Source organism: Lacerta agilis, chromosome 2, assembly GCF_009819535.1.
Source record: "Lacerta agilis isolate rLacAgi1 chromosome 2, rLacAgi1.pri, whole genome shotgun sequence".
NCBI classification, from domain to species: domain Eukaryota; kingdom Metazoa; phylum Chordata; class Lepidosauria; order Squamata; family Lacertidae; genus Lacerta; species Lacerta agilis.
In genome coordinates, this window is record NC_046313.1 from 67,736,952 (window position 1) to 67,753,351 (window position 16,400).

The 16,400-nt window shown below is 45.4% G+C and overlaps 1 protein-coding gene across 1 annotated transcript in view; it reads right to left on the reverse strand.

Annotated features, from left to right (window-relative positions):
* GNAI2 (G protein subunit alpha i2) overlaps positions 1 to 16,400 on the reverse strand; it is a 125,932-nt gene that overhangs the window by 35,333 nt on the left and 74,199 nt on the right. Inside the window, exons 3-4 of the mRNA XM_033140586.1 lie at positions 13,929 to 14,070; positions 10,534 to 10,694 (exon numbers count right to left, since the gene is read on the reverse strand). Coding sequence (XP_032996477.1) covers positions 10,534 to 10,694; positions 13,929 to 14,070 — 303 coding nt within the window. The remainder of the gene's footprint in view (positions 1 to 10,533; positions 10,695 to 13,928; positions 14,071 to 16,400) is intronic.

Genomic DNA, 16,400 nt, shown 5'->3' on the forward strand with positions numbered 1-16,400 from the left:
GCAGAGACAATGCAGTCCAAGCTTACAGGATTCTTGTAAGGATTAGTGAAATGATATATGTAAATAGTCTTGAGCACTTGGAACAAGCCTAGACCTTGTGATGCTTCAACCTGAACACAGCCCACCAGCTATGTGCTGAGGCCGCCAGATGCTTTGCTTCCCCTGGGGTGCCAGTAATTTAGATCAGCCCCTTCATCTCTGAAGGACCGCTTCTTACAAGATGCTCTGCATTCAAATACAGATGTCCAATTACAAAACACATCATCAATTAAAACGGGTGATCGTGCATACAGTTGCCAATTTCCCTTTAAAAATCCATAAACATTAACAACCAATTCCCCCCCCCCCATCATTGCCACTCACAGGCATATTGAATGGGGGAGAACAAACAGGAAGAAACCACTGGCTTGTACATGTATGGTCCCTACATAGCCAATACTTGTGTTTTGCATTCTGACATCTGTTTCTAAGCTGTGGAGCCGGGGTGGGGTGTGGGGACATCGTGCAGCAAATATTATTAAAGTATACCAACCTTTAAAAACCATAGAGATAGTGAGGTCCATGGGTCCAAGCAATTCTCCCAATAGAAAGGTCTGCTCATGACATCCGATAGCTAAAAAGGCACTGTGCATTTCTTTCTAGCTTTCGAACACCTTTTCTATGAAGCTTCTGGTACTGTCTGCTAGTGTCAAAAGACAAAATACTGGACTAGGCAGATCATATTCTACTTTTGATATTCTGGACACTGTAACGTCAGGAACAGGCACTTCTGGGAACCAGCCAATGCCCACATGCCCAAAAACAGCCCAGTGCCAAATCCCAGAGCCCTTTGGGATGTACTGATAGATCTCTGGATGAATCGCAGTCGATGAGCAAGGCTTTCTGAATCCCATTCAAACAGCTGAGCAACAGCAGCAGCAGCAACAACAGGATATCTCCCTTCTGTCCTCAACTATACTGCCAAAATGTATCTGAAGTATCTGAAGAAGTGTGCATGCACACGAAAGCTCATACCAGGAACGAACTCAGTTGGTCTCTAAGGTGCTACTAGAAAGAATTTTCGATTTTGTTTTGCCAAAATGAAGAGCGCTTGGGGCAATAACCAGGAGTAGATTTCTGTGAGGAAGGACTGCGAGTTCTATTCAGTCCTGCTACCCAAATCTACCCCGAAATCTCTAGAGCCCAAATTCTTTAATTATAAGCATATGACTTTATGTTGCTGGCTCTGGTTGGTGGCTCTCAGGTTTCTGGTCCAAAACAAAGGAGATCCGACAAGTCTGAAAACCGCCTATTCTTGGACCAGAACAAGGAGGAAGGAAACCGACCCCCATTGGTCTTGGTCCCATGGGCAGTGGTGCAGAATGCACCCACACATAGAAGGCAAGCAAACAGGAACCGGCCATGAGATGGGTTACTTAGGGCGAAGAGGGCATTTTGTCCAAGGGCCCCTGATACCCTGGAGTTGGCATTGATTTATAGGATAGAATCATAGAAGCAACTTATTTGTTGACAAGTGTATAGCAGGAGCTCCATGCTCACGGCCCTTCTTCCTCTGTGAGGAACATAGCCCAGCTGGGTGGCTATTGGCCAGGGTAAGTTCATCCAAGTTCTTTTGGAAGAGGATATGAAGACAACGAATGCTTCCTACTCCTATTTTAAAACGAACAGATAAGTGACTGTGGAAATGCCTACACAAAACATTCTCACCAGCAATTTCAAGAGCAGCATTTGACTGTTAAGCAGCTAAACAGGGAACACGAAACATTATTCACAGGCAGAACAACAGGAACTGAGGGGGTGGCAACTGCGGGTCTCCTATTAAAAGACTAAGTCTTGGCTCACAAACATCTTGGGGAAGCTGAGGCAGGAGTACCTCCAAAGCGGGGTTTTAAGCGGGGGGTGGGGGGAGTTTGTTTTGGTGTTCTGGAGAGATGCCCTCTTTTTCCTAGACCTAAAAGTAGAGAAAAACAGAGAAACGCTTACTCACACCCTTACACATATGTGGGTTGGTCGGCTAGGCTGTCAAGCTGGGTGCAAAATTTTAAGAAGTAGAGAGGCCCTTCCATAGGCAGGAGGAGAGACAAGACATCCAAGAACTCAGATCAAAACTCAAACCCCGCAAAAAGGAAGACATCACAGGACTCGTACCTTTCTTTGCAGCACCAAAATATGTGGAAACTGCAGCCATTGCAGAGAAAATAACTAGCACGTGGTGTTTCTAAAGGTAAGGAAGACCCAGAACATTTTTAAAACATTTGATGGGATTTTATTTCTTATGTGTCAAATTCAGATATACAAAAACTCTCTCCTTGTGCCAAGCTGTGAATTTGCGGCATCACGGTGTGTTTTTGCTTTTACATACTACCTGCTCTCTTACTGTTTTGTATCTGCAACTTTTGCAGTTCTCCCATGTTTTGTAATTTTGGTTATGTTCTTTCTTATTTGAACTTTTGATTCTGTATTAATTAAAAACTTCTTGCAAAAACAACAACAACAACACAAAAAACCCCAAGCAAACAGCCAGATGCTGAAGTAAAAAGTACACCAGGGCTGAGAACTTCAAGGTGGGTGAAGAGTGTGACTGCTTTTAAACCACATCTGGAGAACAACATTTACAAGGAAGCAAACCTGCTGTCCGTCTTTTTCTGTATGTGGTGCTACCCACAGCTGCATGTTCTACTTACCTTGCCTATCAAATATAACATCTTCCCAATTCACTTAAATAAAATAAGGTCCTCCAAACATCTCTATCTAGCCCTCAGGAATCTCCCCTCACCAAATCCCCTCCCCAGGCCAACTTCCTCACCATGGCTACTTCACATCCTTCCTTACATCCTCCTTTTGCCTGCCTGGAATGTGTCCTCTTGATTCTGGCAATGGCTTTTGGCTTCCAGGATGGAGAAAAGCAAGGTTGTGTGTATACACTAGCCTACTGTATGTGCAGTGGCGCAGGAAGGGCGAGCCCCGCCACCCGCCACCCATCCGTACTGCTTTACGGACAGACGGGGGCAGCCCCATGACCCGGCGCTCGCTCGGCGGCTCGCCCAGTCACCGCGGGAGCAGCAGCGCTGGCCCGGATGGACTGGGCATGCGCGGCATTTCCACGCATGCACAGTCCGTCTGACGTCGTGACGTCACAACGCCCTGCCCCCCCGGGGGGGGGTGCCTCCGTGCTGCTGCCCCAGGCAGCCAAAAGGCTTCCTCCGCTGCTGTGTATGTGGTAAAATTTACACTGGTTACACTGCCTGCTTCTGCCTCTAGCCCTGCATATGGCCCCCAGAAGCCTGTCCGGAGGGGGAAGTGGCCCTTGGGTTGAAAAAGTCCCCACTCCACCCTGATGTAGAAGAAATGGTCTGTACTGAACAAAAAGCTCATGCCACAATCAGTCTGAAAGAACCACAAAATGCCAGCTCATAAAAAGGAGCAAATTATTACTATGAAATTAGTCTATCAGTCTCTGTGATCACAACGGCAGTGTGTACGCACACGGAAAAGATTTCCCAGCGCCATGTTACACAGGGAGCTCTTGAAACTAAAAACTAAAGCAGGTTAGAAAACGAGCAAACTTATTAAATACATGCACACCTAGGAAAGAAAGCAGTACCCCCTGATGTCAGCAAATATATTAGCTTATTAAAGCTACGATGTTTTCATTCCAGGGATCTGATGAGTAATTTTAAATGCCCCAAGTGGCCGTTCTAAAAAGCAGCAAACAGTTGACTAACATGTGCATCTCTGTGTGTGTGTGTGTGTGTGTGTGTGTGTGTGTGTGTGCAATGCATGTACGTGCACGCACACACAATATTTAAATGTCATCACTGATGTTAATGATGCACTTTCTCTTTCAGTCAAGTGGAAACAGAGGGAAGCAAACAGAACACCCCTCTGGGACCATCCTCCTCCTGACTAGCAGAGTAGAATAGTGAGCAAAAAGCCTCTCCAAACTCTCTATGTCAACCTGCTAGTGCACAGATAAAGCAGCGAGGACACTTCCACCAAAATTTATTCAGGAGGAGAGAATTATCAGGGGTGGGGCTCACGGTTAGTGTTAGCAGCAGCAGCAGCAGCTTCTTTTTATTTTCCCCCCAAGGTTTCTTTTTGTTGTTGTTGTTGTTGTTGTTGTTGTTGTTGTTGTTGTTGTTGTTGTTGTTGCACCAGTGGTGGAACCCTGCACAATACCTCAAATTTAGTGTTGTTCTGGGACACTGTGTGCGTGTTTGGGGCAGGAATGGCAAATGCCACTGAAAAGTGGCAAATAATGTTTGAAGACAATCCTGCAGAGATTTTTTGAGAGGGGGGCGGAATCTCAGAAACTCAGCAAAATGTCTTCTGGGAAATTACAGCTCAGCTCTAAGCAGAAGAAACAAGAGAAACAGGGAGAAGCATCGTCTTCAGCCATCCAGCACTATCGGCATCCTGTGCTTCAGAACTAGCTCTCCCTCCTTGTCCTTCCTAGGAAATGTTGTGGCTTGGTTTCGTTTTTTCCTCAACTATCTCTACATATGTAAGCATCCATGCACAGGTACATACATGTGCACGCGCACACACCCAAAAACAGCACCGTGCTGTATAAATGTTGCCTACAATAGATTTGGATACAATTTTTCTATTTTTATTGTTTTAACTATTTCTACAGATGTCAGTGAAGACAACTCAAACATCTTGGGTGAGTCATTGGCAGCATTTGCATATAACGCTAAGCCGAACCTCTAGGTTCAATAAGCCAGGACGTATATGAGTGGCAACACCCACAGGCTTCTCCTTTCCTGCCAGTTTGCTCATCTCTACGCAAAAGCAGCAAGAGAAGCCAGGATCCATGGTTTAAAAGGGAAATGGCTTCCATTTCACAATTTGCACATAACTGGAAGCACTGGGTTAAGTGCTAAACCCAGACTTGCTTTATTGCTTACAAGAATGAAGGAGCAAGGTTGCTGTGTGTGAATGTATGCCATTTCAAGGAATCATGGAATTGTAGAGTTGGAAGGGCCCACAATGGTCATCTAGTCCAAGGCCCTGCAATGCAAAAATGTTTTGCCCAATGTGGGGCTTGAACTCGCAACCCTGAGATAAAGAGTCTCCTGCTCTACCAACTGAGCTATCCAGCTTTACATGTGAACGTGGTCCCTATCTTCAATCTCCCCATCTTTAAAATTGAATGTCACTGACAACCTCATGGGGGTTGGCAGCTGGATGATAAAGATGGGAAAAAATTCAATCATTTTGCATATTGGGCATGTGGAATAATGATAGCAAATATAAGAAATATTATCATTCTGCTACGTGTGGAGTTTGGAAGTAAACATCTTTGCAAAACAAGAAGATCTGGATAATTGAGGCCCCTCATTCTACCAAGCTATCCCCAGGGACATGGTGAAAGAAAGCCTACCTTTCATACAACTGTGGATCTTATCTTGATCAAGTCACCTTCCTGCCTCCCCCAAATTCCATTTACTATCTACGGAAGTAGGAGAATCAACAGAATTAACAAGGTTGATCCTGATTCCCCGAGGTCTCCCCCTGAGGAAATTGCTTCAATTTGCACTTTCGGATTTTTAGCCTCTGCGAGTTCATCTCAACATTGCCCTTCTTTCGATATACATAAATATCAATACAGGTGCTCATTAAGTAAACAGTTGAAAACTCAGTAACAAGGGGAACTAACAGTGGAAGACTAACCCCGTCTACTCAAAAGTAAGGCTCACAGAGCACAGTGGAGATGGCAACCCAGGCAAAGTGGGTACAAGATTGCAGCCTAAAATGGATTAACTGTGATCAGGTCATGAGATGATCCCTTGCTAGGGATAATCCATTGATAAGCGCCATTTATCTGCATGCTTTGTTCACTTGTTGTCTCTATTTGTCCTGTCCCCAGTATTGCCACCTCTGAAGCCAGAGCTCTGATGTTAGACAGAGCCCCGTTGTTTCCTTAGCACTGTTTATCAGCCCCGGCTCCTTGTCTGACATTTCCTGTTCACATGCAGTCCCTGCTGATCACGGACTCTAGCTTGGTTGCATGGATACTTCAGGCCCAGGCAACTTTCCCATTTTTAGCTCATCTGATTAGCCTAGCAGGCATCCTGTTGCTCTGCCATTTCTCAGGTGAAAACAGTAAAAGGAGAAAAGAAAGATATGTACATATAAGCGGACTAACCCGATTCACAGGCCAGCTCTTTGTGGAGTGCAAAACAAATGCATCATTTATAAGGAAATCCCCTTTCCCTTCTCAGATCAATATATCCACACATCACAATCTGGGGCATGGGGAAGGGGTTGAGGGGAGGGGAGGGGAGGGAAAGGGGCATAAGAAGAACAAGTGTTTAAGTACCATATATCCTCTGACTGATTCTTACTTGGCACCCTGTGCCCTCCCCTCCCTGTCTATCCTAGCCTTTGGCCACACCACTTATCCGATCAAATTAAAAGCCATAACCAGTGAAGGCTGGTCCATAATGGTGAGCAGGTGAGCCCACCAACCTCAGCCAGCCCCCACCTGCTGCCCTTCTTTCTTAAAAACAGAGTGGCAGTGGGTACCAGCTTACTACAGTCATACCTTGTTTTGCGACGGGGATCCATTCCAAAGCCCCAGACGCTAGATGAAAAGGATGCATGACAAAGCGCCACTATGCACACGCACATGAAGCACGATTTAGCGCTTCTGCACATGCACGAGCGGCAAACTCAGAAGTAACCCGTTCCGGTAGTTCCGGGTTTGCCGCGGATGTTCCACAAAATGGACGCTCGATGAGGCGGACTCAAAACGAGGTACCGCTGTACTCCTTATTGGGAGTGTAGACCTCAGCAAGGAGGGACAAAACCAGTTGTCTCTGTGTATCATTGGCTCTGGTTCTGCCCATCATTGGCTCTCGCTCTGTATCCTGTTGGCCTCACTGCTTTCTGTCCTACCAGTCCCAAGTGGCACCAGCAACCACTGGCCAAAGCTATGAACATCAGGTGTGATTGCTAACTTTACTTTATGAACATGAATGGCAGCCCTGTTTATCTACCAAAGGTCCAGCATACTGCCTCCCACAGTGCCAACCAGACATCTCTGGAAAACCCAACAGTAGGACAGGAAGGCAACAGTACTTTCTTCGGCTGCTTCCATCCGGCAACTGGCATTCAGTAGTGAACAGAGGAATTTGCCTTAGGCAGAGTCTGACCACAGGTGGTCCTGGTCCAGTTCTGTCTACGCTGAATGGCAATGGCTCTCCAAGGATTCAGACACAGGTCCTCCCAGCCCGATTACCTAGAATCCTGAGAACTGAACTTGGTACCTTCTACAACCTAAGCATGTGATCTACCACTGAGCTATGGCCTTGCATAAGATTGCATGGCTGTTTCCCCATTCCTTGCTCTACAATGGTCCCCTTTTGTCTGACACATTGCACGAGGCAAATCTGAGGGGAAACGCCACCCTCCAAACATCCTGATTTCCAAGCACCAGCCATGCTTGCTTCTTGCTTGCCTTTGTAGAGCCCCAGCTGGCTGAGTGTCAATAGCTAAGCAGCTGACCATTGTGGGGTCAAAGCAGTCAACCTCCTCCACCCCCACCCCTTTTTGACCTTATAAACTGCAACTTAAAAAGAAAAAAGAATGCCCTTGGGGGATTAAAATATTAGGTTGGCTGTTGGGCTAGAATGGTTGGGCCAAGTGTCCAGTGCTGGTTTTAGTCTATTTGTCTTCATAGAATTGTAGAGTTGGAAGGGGCCCTGAGGGTCATCGAGTTTGGCGGCAGGAGAGGGCAATCGCTGAGGCTCCCTTTTTGACCAGTACAGCCCGCAATCCACAACCCTCAGGTCAGGTAAGTGCAGTGGTGGGGTGGCAACGGGTAGGGCTGGGTGAGCCAGAGCTGCTTGTTGCTGCTACCAGTTCTGGGCCCGGTGGCAGCCTGGGCCTGACTTTGCAAGGTATGGGGTGCAATCCAGCGCCTAGTGGATCAGGGCCTTCGGATGTTGCCAAGGGGCGCTCAGAGAGCATAGGAAGTGACTTTACAATGAGTCAGATATATTTGGTCCTCCTAGCTTAAGTACACTGACTGGCAATGACTCTCCAGGGTTTCAAACAGGGGTTCCCATGAAGCCCTACCAGGAGATGCTGGGGACTGAACCTGGGACCTTCTGCATGCAAAGCAGATGCTCTCCCACTGGGCTATGGCCCTCCCCCTAACATTCATTCTTGTGAGGCCAAGGTAGTTGACTGAGAGAAGCAGTGAGGTTGTTAGCGAACAAGGCCTTAAGTGACAGCGTAGCAGTACCCCAGTCCTAGGAACAGAAACAGCAGGCTGGGAAACAAATAAGAGAGACGGCTGCTGCATTCGCACCCCGATTGTGGGTAGGTCAAAACAGAATGCTGGATTAGATAGCCCCCTTGGTCTGATCTAGCAGGGCTCTTCATAAGGCCACGTGTGCTTTACATGCTAATGGCAGCTAAAACTGAAGCACTGCACCTGGACATGGAGGTTCCATTTAGCTATGACGACTGATGGCCACTGACAAACCTATCTTCCATAAATTTGCCTGATCTTCTTATAAGAACAGTTCAGAATCTAAAGGGGGGGGAGCAGCAAGGGAATAGTAATCAAAGCCCCACAGTTGGAAATATCGCACTAGCAAAAAGCATGTGCATAAATACGAAAACCAAGAGTTCAAGTTCCCCGTCCATTTTTTGCAAGAGAGCGACACTCTAGCACCACACATTTTGCCAAGGAAGGCAGAGCAGAAGCTCAAGTAATTAACAAGCAGAGGGAAACTCCCTTCCCTGGAAAGGCCTTTAAAACAAGCATGTTGTGCCTGGGGCTAAAGTGCAATCAGGTGCAGAGTGCCTGTGGTGTGGACAGGTAGTGGCAAAGGCTTGGGTCACAGAGTTACATGACGGCGTGATCCATTCAGGCTTCGTAAACTAGCTTGGGAGTGGGTGGGGAGCATGCTATTTTCTACTCCTAACCTGACTTTTAAGAAACTTGACTCAGAAGTCTCATCTACAGATAAATACTCTGACCTTTGCTGAACTGCCCTCCCTTAAGCAGCATTACTAGGCAGAAAGCAGAGACTATCTGAAGGGCAGGTCCTCAGGGATTCTGCAAAACTCCCCTCCAAAAACACACAAGTTGACCTGCTCGACCCTGCATCAAGAAAAGAGACCTCTTGGCTTTCTTTTCGACCTAGGATAAAAGCACCACATTACTCACAAGCAGAAAGCAGAGTGTCACAGCATGTGTTTGGGAAATGCAAGCTGAACTGAGAGGAAAAACCAACACACTTTCAGCTGCCCCTCTCCTCTCTTTCTTTTTTATCAACTGAAATGGAAAGACAGACACTTTTCCTCACCAGCTGAGATGGCTTGTCTTAAAAAGCCAGTAGGTTTTCTTCTAGCGCTCGCATTAAGCATGACATCCAGAACAGAAGAACACTTCAAAGTATACGTATGTGATGGAAGCCTCCAACTGTTAGCATGGTGGTCTGCTGGCAACAATACCAGCATATTGTGGAGACAGTGGATTGCTCACAGCTAACTTAGCAAGTGAATTGTAGACACATTTAACAATGGCTGCGAGACTGGCAAAGGCGCCTCATTATAGAGTTAACGAGCTGCGTAAGCACATTTCAAAACATAATTTTCTTCCCTTAGAAAACATATATTGTTCAGAAAGCCTGGATAGCTCTCTTCATTTTAACATCCCTCGTTTCTGCGGGCCCATCTGTGTTTTGACACAATATTTATGTTTTCGTATGCCACAAAACGGCATTTGATGCCGAAATCTAAATAGCTATTCCGCAGGCAGATGTGGGACATTCCAAATGAGTAAAAAGGCAACAAATAATCAAAGTCTGAACTGCTCAGCAGTATTTCTGGAAAACAAAAAATAAAATAAAACAGGCCCACACAGAGCCAACATTTCACCCACTTTCTCTGTTTCATCAACGGAATGTTCCCTTTCTCCGTTAGCTGCAGGCTGAGGCCACATCTTGGAAAAGCGTGCATGCCTCCAACTCTTAACACACAACCTCAACAATCCCACAGGAACCATGTGGATGAGCTTTGCCCCTGTAACAAGGCCCCCAGGTATCTCATGCATGAGCCAGCCATTCTGCTCAGCCATGCTTTCCATCACTCTAGGAAGGGAGTTTTATGCATGCACATGGACTTCTAGCAGGAGGATTTTCCAAAGCAAAGAGGAATGAGACAGCACACAAAATAAAAGCTGGAAGTACAGTTACCACCATGCTTCAAAGAGCTATACATCCTGGAGGCATAATTAACTCACTTCTCATTTCAAATAGCACTTTAGCCAATATACAACAAATGCCATTATGGCAAGAACGTTTGCAGAACTGCCCACAGTTAAAACAGACATACATAGGCCTGTTAATTAGTTTAGCCCTGATTAGAGTGTCTTTGGAGGGTCACTCAAGTCTGATACATCTTGCCCCCTATATCACACTGGTTCCCCACACACAGCAAGATGGCATTGCTCAAATGCTATTTAAACGTTGACCCCAGCAAAAATAAAATATCCAAGGAAAAGTCACTCACTATGCAGCAGAGTCATTCAGCTGGTACTCTCGGGAACGATTAAAACAGGCCTGGACTCCGTTGTCTGACCACAGCCTCCGGATCACGTTGGACAAGTCCTCTGGCATGATTCCCTGCTCCTCTGCAGTGCAAGAGAGTGCAAACAACTGACGGGCATCATCCTGCAGGGGGAAACAAAACCCAGGTGGTTAGGCCCTTGAGCTCTCCTTGGCTCATCTCCAGAGCATCACACTGAAGCTCACATTCCACTCCCACACTCCCCCCAAGAGGGCCATCCCAGGGAAGTGTGCTTTAGTGCTGAGCAATGGAGTAAAACATTCCCTAGGTGCAAAGCAGTTGCCTGTGCAGAATCTGTCAACATCTCTGCAAGAAGCCAGTGCTTAAAGACTTTATTGATTTAACAGCACTAAACAAAGCTGACATCAGGTAAACAATTTGATGGTCAATACAGGAACACAATTACAGCTTATCTTCGGTTGCAAAAACTCTAGGGAACACCTAGTGGAAACATGAATTTGCTGGTAACTTGACAGCGGGTGGACCTGAGCAGGATTACTCTGGAAAGGTGAGATTTATTTGGTGCTATCCACTTTCCCTTCTCAAAGACACAAAACAGAAAAGCAAGACAAACTGGCAAAAACATCAAGGTGCCAAATGCCGTTAATGCTATGGTCAGAAAACACTAAGAATCAAAAGTTAAAAGCAGAAACAAGGAGCAATAATTTCAAATGTTTCTCTTGTCAAAACAGCTCATTCAGAAAAAAAGGCAGATGCCACCTGCAAAATATATGGTACTCCGAACGCAATGCATCTTTTGGTCCAAGTATAATAACCCTGGGACAGAATAGCTCTTCCTCATTGAATAGCAGGAACCAAACAGTATGGTCCATTTTATGTAAACAGATGCCACTTCTGCTGATAGTGAACAGCCAGAAGCACTTTTGGATGGGCATAAATCTGGTTCCTCTCAGCAGGTTTGCAAAAACTCTGAAGATGTTGTAATTATTTTAAAAAACAAGCAGTGTGCAATTAAAATATTTGGCTTACTCTTCTCCCTGTACACGCAAGTCTTAATCCAAACTGCTCAGGAAACTATTGATGAAGAGCTGAGATACAGTTTTCCACTGTGACAAGATTCCACAGGTTTGTTTGTTTTTTGGTGGGGTGGGGTGAGGGAGAATATAACATTTCATACTCAGAAGAAACACTAGAGCTGTAGTCTTGCAACCTTTTTGGACCTGAGAACAACTGTAGAGAGGAATTCAAGCCAATTCTCAAGGCTCCTTATATTGTTGTTCAGTCGTTCAGTCGTGTCTGACTCTTCCGTGACCCCATGGACCAGAGCACGCCAGGCACGCCTATCTTTCACTGCCTCCCGCAGTTTGGCCAAACTCATGCTAGTCACTTTGAGAACACTGTCCAACCATCTCATCCTCTGTCGTCCCCTTCTCCTTGTGCCCTCCATCTTTCCCAACATCAGGGTCTTTTCTAGGGAGTCTTTTCTTCTCATGAGGTGGCCAAAATACTGGAGCCTCAACTTCAGGATCTGTCCTTCCAGTTAGCACTCAGGGCTGATTTCTTTAAGAATGGATAAGTTTGATCTTTTTGCAGTCCATGGGACTCTCAAGAGTCTCCTCTAGAACCATAATTCAAAAGCATCAATTCTTCGGCGATCAGTCTTCTTTATGGTCCAGCTCTCACTTCCATACATCACTACTGGGAAAACCATGGCTTTAACTATATTGGACCTTTGTCGGCAAGGTGATGTCTCTGCTTTTTAAGATGCTTGTCTGGGTTTGTCATTGCTTTCCTCCCAAGAAGCAGGCGTCTTTTAATTTCGTGACTGCTGTCACCATCTGCTATATAAGATGCTGTCACCATCCGTATATAAGGCTCCTTATATACAGAGTGCTAAAAGAAATGCCCTTTCAGCAGCCACCTCTCACAAACGTTCAGCTGCATATACAGCACAGCCCTATTGCAAAGCATCTCCTTTCTTCTACTCCAGTCAACACACTGTGAATCCACCCCTCCCCTCTGCTGCTCGTGGCTCCACTCAGTTGCTTAGGTTACAGGTCGGTTGCAAACTGCTATAACCTTTTCAAAATTGCAACATTACATCATGTGTGCGCACACACCCCTTTCAAAGGATGTGTCATCACATCCTTCCTCCATATTGTTTATGGACAATTTCTTATCCAGGGGGATTCTGTGGGGAATTGCTTGGGAGAGCAAAACACAGAATTCAGACAATGAACAGCTTTCTGTTTGTGTACGTTGTGATTAATACTTAGGAAGTCGTCCAGAACCACAAAGAGCTACGTTGCTGCCCTTCGCTGCTTTTAGACTGACTAAGTGGTCCGTGTACAAAGATAAATGCAAAAGGGCACCCAATGTGAGTCTGCCTGGATTGAGGTGATGACCAACAGCCTGTTGTTACAAGCTCACTTTAGATTTCCACCATTCTGACCTGTAATCTATAGTTATTTATGAGGTGTCCACACGAGCTACGTTTCCCCTTCTGCTGATTAACAGCATTGTTTCTGTTGTAGCTCTGCTAACTTGAGCCATTCTGACAGCACAGACAGATGAACCCAATCAAATGCGAATAGCAACAGAGTATTGTCGCATTTTAAAGATGAATGAGTTAATTATGGCACAAGCTTTTTTGTGGACCAGCTTCAGCTTCATGAGATGCATGAAATGTTATCTAAAGTTTCAGGGGTGGTGGTGGTGGGTGGAGCGTAACCATGTGTCCATATACCTGAACTCAGGATAAGACAAAACAAAATCGAAAATTCTTTCTAGTAGCACCTTAGAGACCAACTGAGTTTGTTCCTGGTATGAGCTTTCGTGTGCATGCACACTTCTTCAGATAAGACAATTTGTGCATCTGATGAAGGATAAGACAATTTGTGCATCTGATGAAGTAGTGTCTAATCCACAAAAGCCTTAATAAACGAGTTAGAAGGTGCCACAAGACTCTTCGTTGCTCTTGCTGCAAGAGACTAACATGACTACTTTTTCATTGTAACCGATACGCTTCAGTCAAGACGTTAACAAAGTGTTGGCACACTGTCAGAGGACTTTGCATCAAAGTCACCCAAGTTCTATGTCTGGGCGTGAAAAGTCAAATTCTGCAACACAAATGAAGCAGTCAACTCGTGTATGCACAGTAAGTGTCTTCTGACTAATTCTCTGATCTGATTTTTTAAAAAAAGACAGAGGAGAGGGATGATGGGGACGAATGCCCCATACCTCAGGACCCCTGGGACGTCCCATTTGAAGGGAACAAGCACACTTTTAGTACTGGGTGAAGATGTCAGGAAGGATTTTGAGGTCTACTAATATGATTAGAGAGAGGCAGCAACAAGGAGGGAGGGAAAGAAACTCACTGCTCTGGCAGGGTCCCCAAAGTCGATCTGCAGGTTCCCCATCGCTTTGATGATAGCCATTATGGACTGAATGGTGTTGCTGTAAACCACTGCTTTGTACTGTCGGCACTCCTCTTCTGAGTATCCATCCTCATGGATAATCCTGGAAAAGAAGAGAACAGAGAACAATCCATAATGTCAGCATGTCAAATGCAGGAGGCCTGCAATGGATTTCAAATTTTTGCTGCATTCCTTCTCATAAAATATTTTTGCTAAAAGAAGTCATTAGCAGTGGGTGCCCCATGCGACAATACTACAGCATAGGAGCAGGTGGCGAGAAGGAAAAATTCAGTTACATTCAGAATATGCTGAAGGACACATTCCCTTTACGTGACAAATTCCTAACTCAACCCATTTCAGAAACTTGCTTTGCCTTCAATTTGTAGAAGCGTCTGGGTGGGTTCTGGGGGTTACTTTCCCCTATTTGTGGGAGAGGGCAGTGATGACCAAATAATGCAATCAGGTTATCTGAAATGTCTCACTAATAGAACCAGAGAGGCAACTACACTGTTAAGTTAGGGGTTGGGAACCCCAGGCTTAGGAGAAGTGTCCTGAGTCTCAGAGGACGCTTCGTGGGACATGTCTGCAGGCAAAACCTCTCACTGGCCCTGCTCCAAACCTCCTCAAATGCTTTTCCTTGGATGGAAAGTGTCCCCTGAAATGTGATAATGGCTCTTGCTTACCACACCCACTCTAACCATCTAGAGAGCTACGGTAACTGCCTCTGAAGTGTCCAGAAACTTCAGCTGGTGCAGAATGCGGAAGCCAGACAGTTAACCAGATTGTGTAATTTCCTTCTTAAAACAGCTACACTAGTTTCTGGTTCATTTCCACACACAACTAAAATTGCTGTTTGTGACCTAAATAGCTCTAAGCTTAGGAACAGGATAACTGAAGGAATGCCTGCTCAATGGTAAATATCTTACAAAAAAAAAAAACCACATGTGCCAGCCAATTTCTGAGTATCGCTTCATGGGGATGGGGATAGGGATGGGGGGGGGCATTTTCCGTGGCTGCTCCCAGATTAAATACACTCCCTAGAAATGTCTGCCTTGCCCCTCCATTGATGGCTTTTCGCAGTAGTATGGAAACCCCTATGTTCAGACAGGCGTTAACCATGCGAGATAAATATTTTTCTTTCTTTCTAGCATATTGTTTCTACCACCATTTGTACTGTTTTATTAGTATTTCATCTGCTCCTTTGCTGTGTTTTAACTTCACTTTATATTTATTGCTTTTTATTACTGAATTTGATTATTTTGGTATTTATTGCTGTTGTCCAGCTGCCCTGGACACAACTAACCGAAATATGGGAATACAGCTGTGAGCAGCAACAGCAGCAGCAGCAATAAGAGAGCAGCTCTCTCTCAGCCAGAAAACAATCAACTATGGCAATCACACAAGTCCAGGCTAGGAACCCAGGCTTCACAATAGCAGCAGATTGAGATCAAGCTTTTGCCTCCCTGGGCTATTTTCCTAATAGCAGAGCTGAAATTGACTTGTGGTCTGCTGTGGCTGCACTGCTGCTAGGAAGGCTCTGAAAGGCACACCAGCTGAGAAATAGACCATCTGCTTGTCGATTTAGCCAGAGGCAACAATTCAATTCAATCAGCGTGAAAGAGAAAGTTTCTAACTGGCCACATTGTTCAAAGCCTGAATCTACTCGGGGAAATGGGGCCAGTTGCAACTGGCCCGGCTCAGCTCTAGGATACTGCTGTGATGAGCATCATAGAAATGCTTCAAACCGGCAAAACCCAGCGCGATAGAAAAGACAACTTCTCAGCTCATCTTGCTCTATTCTGAGCGCAATTCCATGACAGGAGGCCAGCTTAATAGACTTAAGTCTCATTCCTCTGCCAGCCACGACCAACAGAAGCAGACAATATAAATTGAAATGTTCGTTCTAAATGTAACAGTTCAGATGACTGTTTATCTTTTTGAAATTCCAGTAACTACTAAAGGCCAAAGACCCAACATGCTGGCATTGTACATATACAGTGAGGTGTGTGTGTGTGTTTAAATTAGGGGTTGTCTCTTGCTAATCTATATGGACAGCCAAAGGAATAATTATTCTTTCCGCAGCCAGAGAAATGTTTTAGAAAATGCCCAAGAACACCCAGAGAGTTGGCTGAAAGGGTAATCTCTCCCTTGGCTTAATGCTTTTATTTCCTACTTGCTGGAACTGTTCCAACTGGAATCCAGGTTTATAGGATAAGACAGTAGGGGGCAGAATTCAAAGCTCTCTATGTTGGCTGCCTCTCCACTGTCAACAGGGTCTCCTAAGCAGATCTTAACACCCAGACAAGTCAATGTGGGAGGAGGCATTCAGATATGTGGATATATGCATTTTTTAAAATATCTCCACCTACCTGAAATATTAAAAGGCAGCTTGCCCTTCAACTACCAGGAGATTTACATTTGCACTTTGAAAAG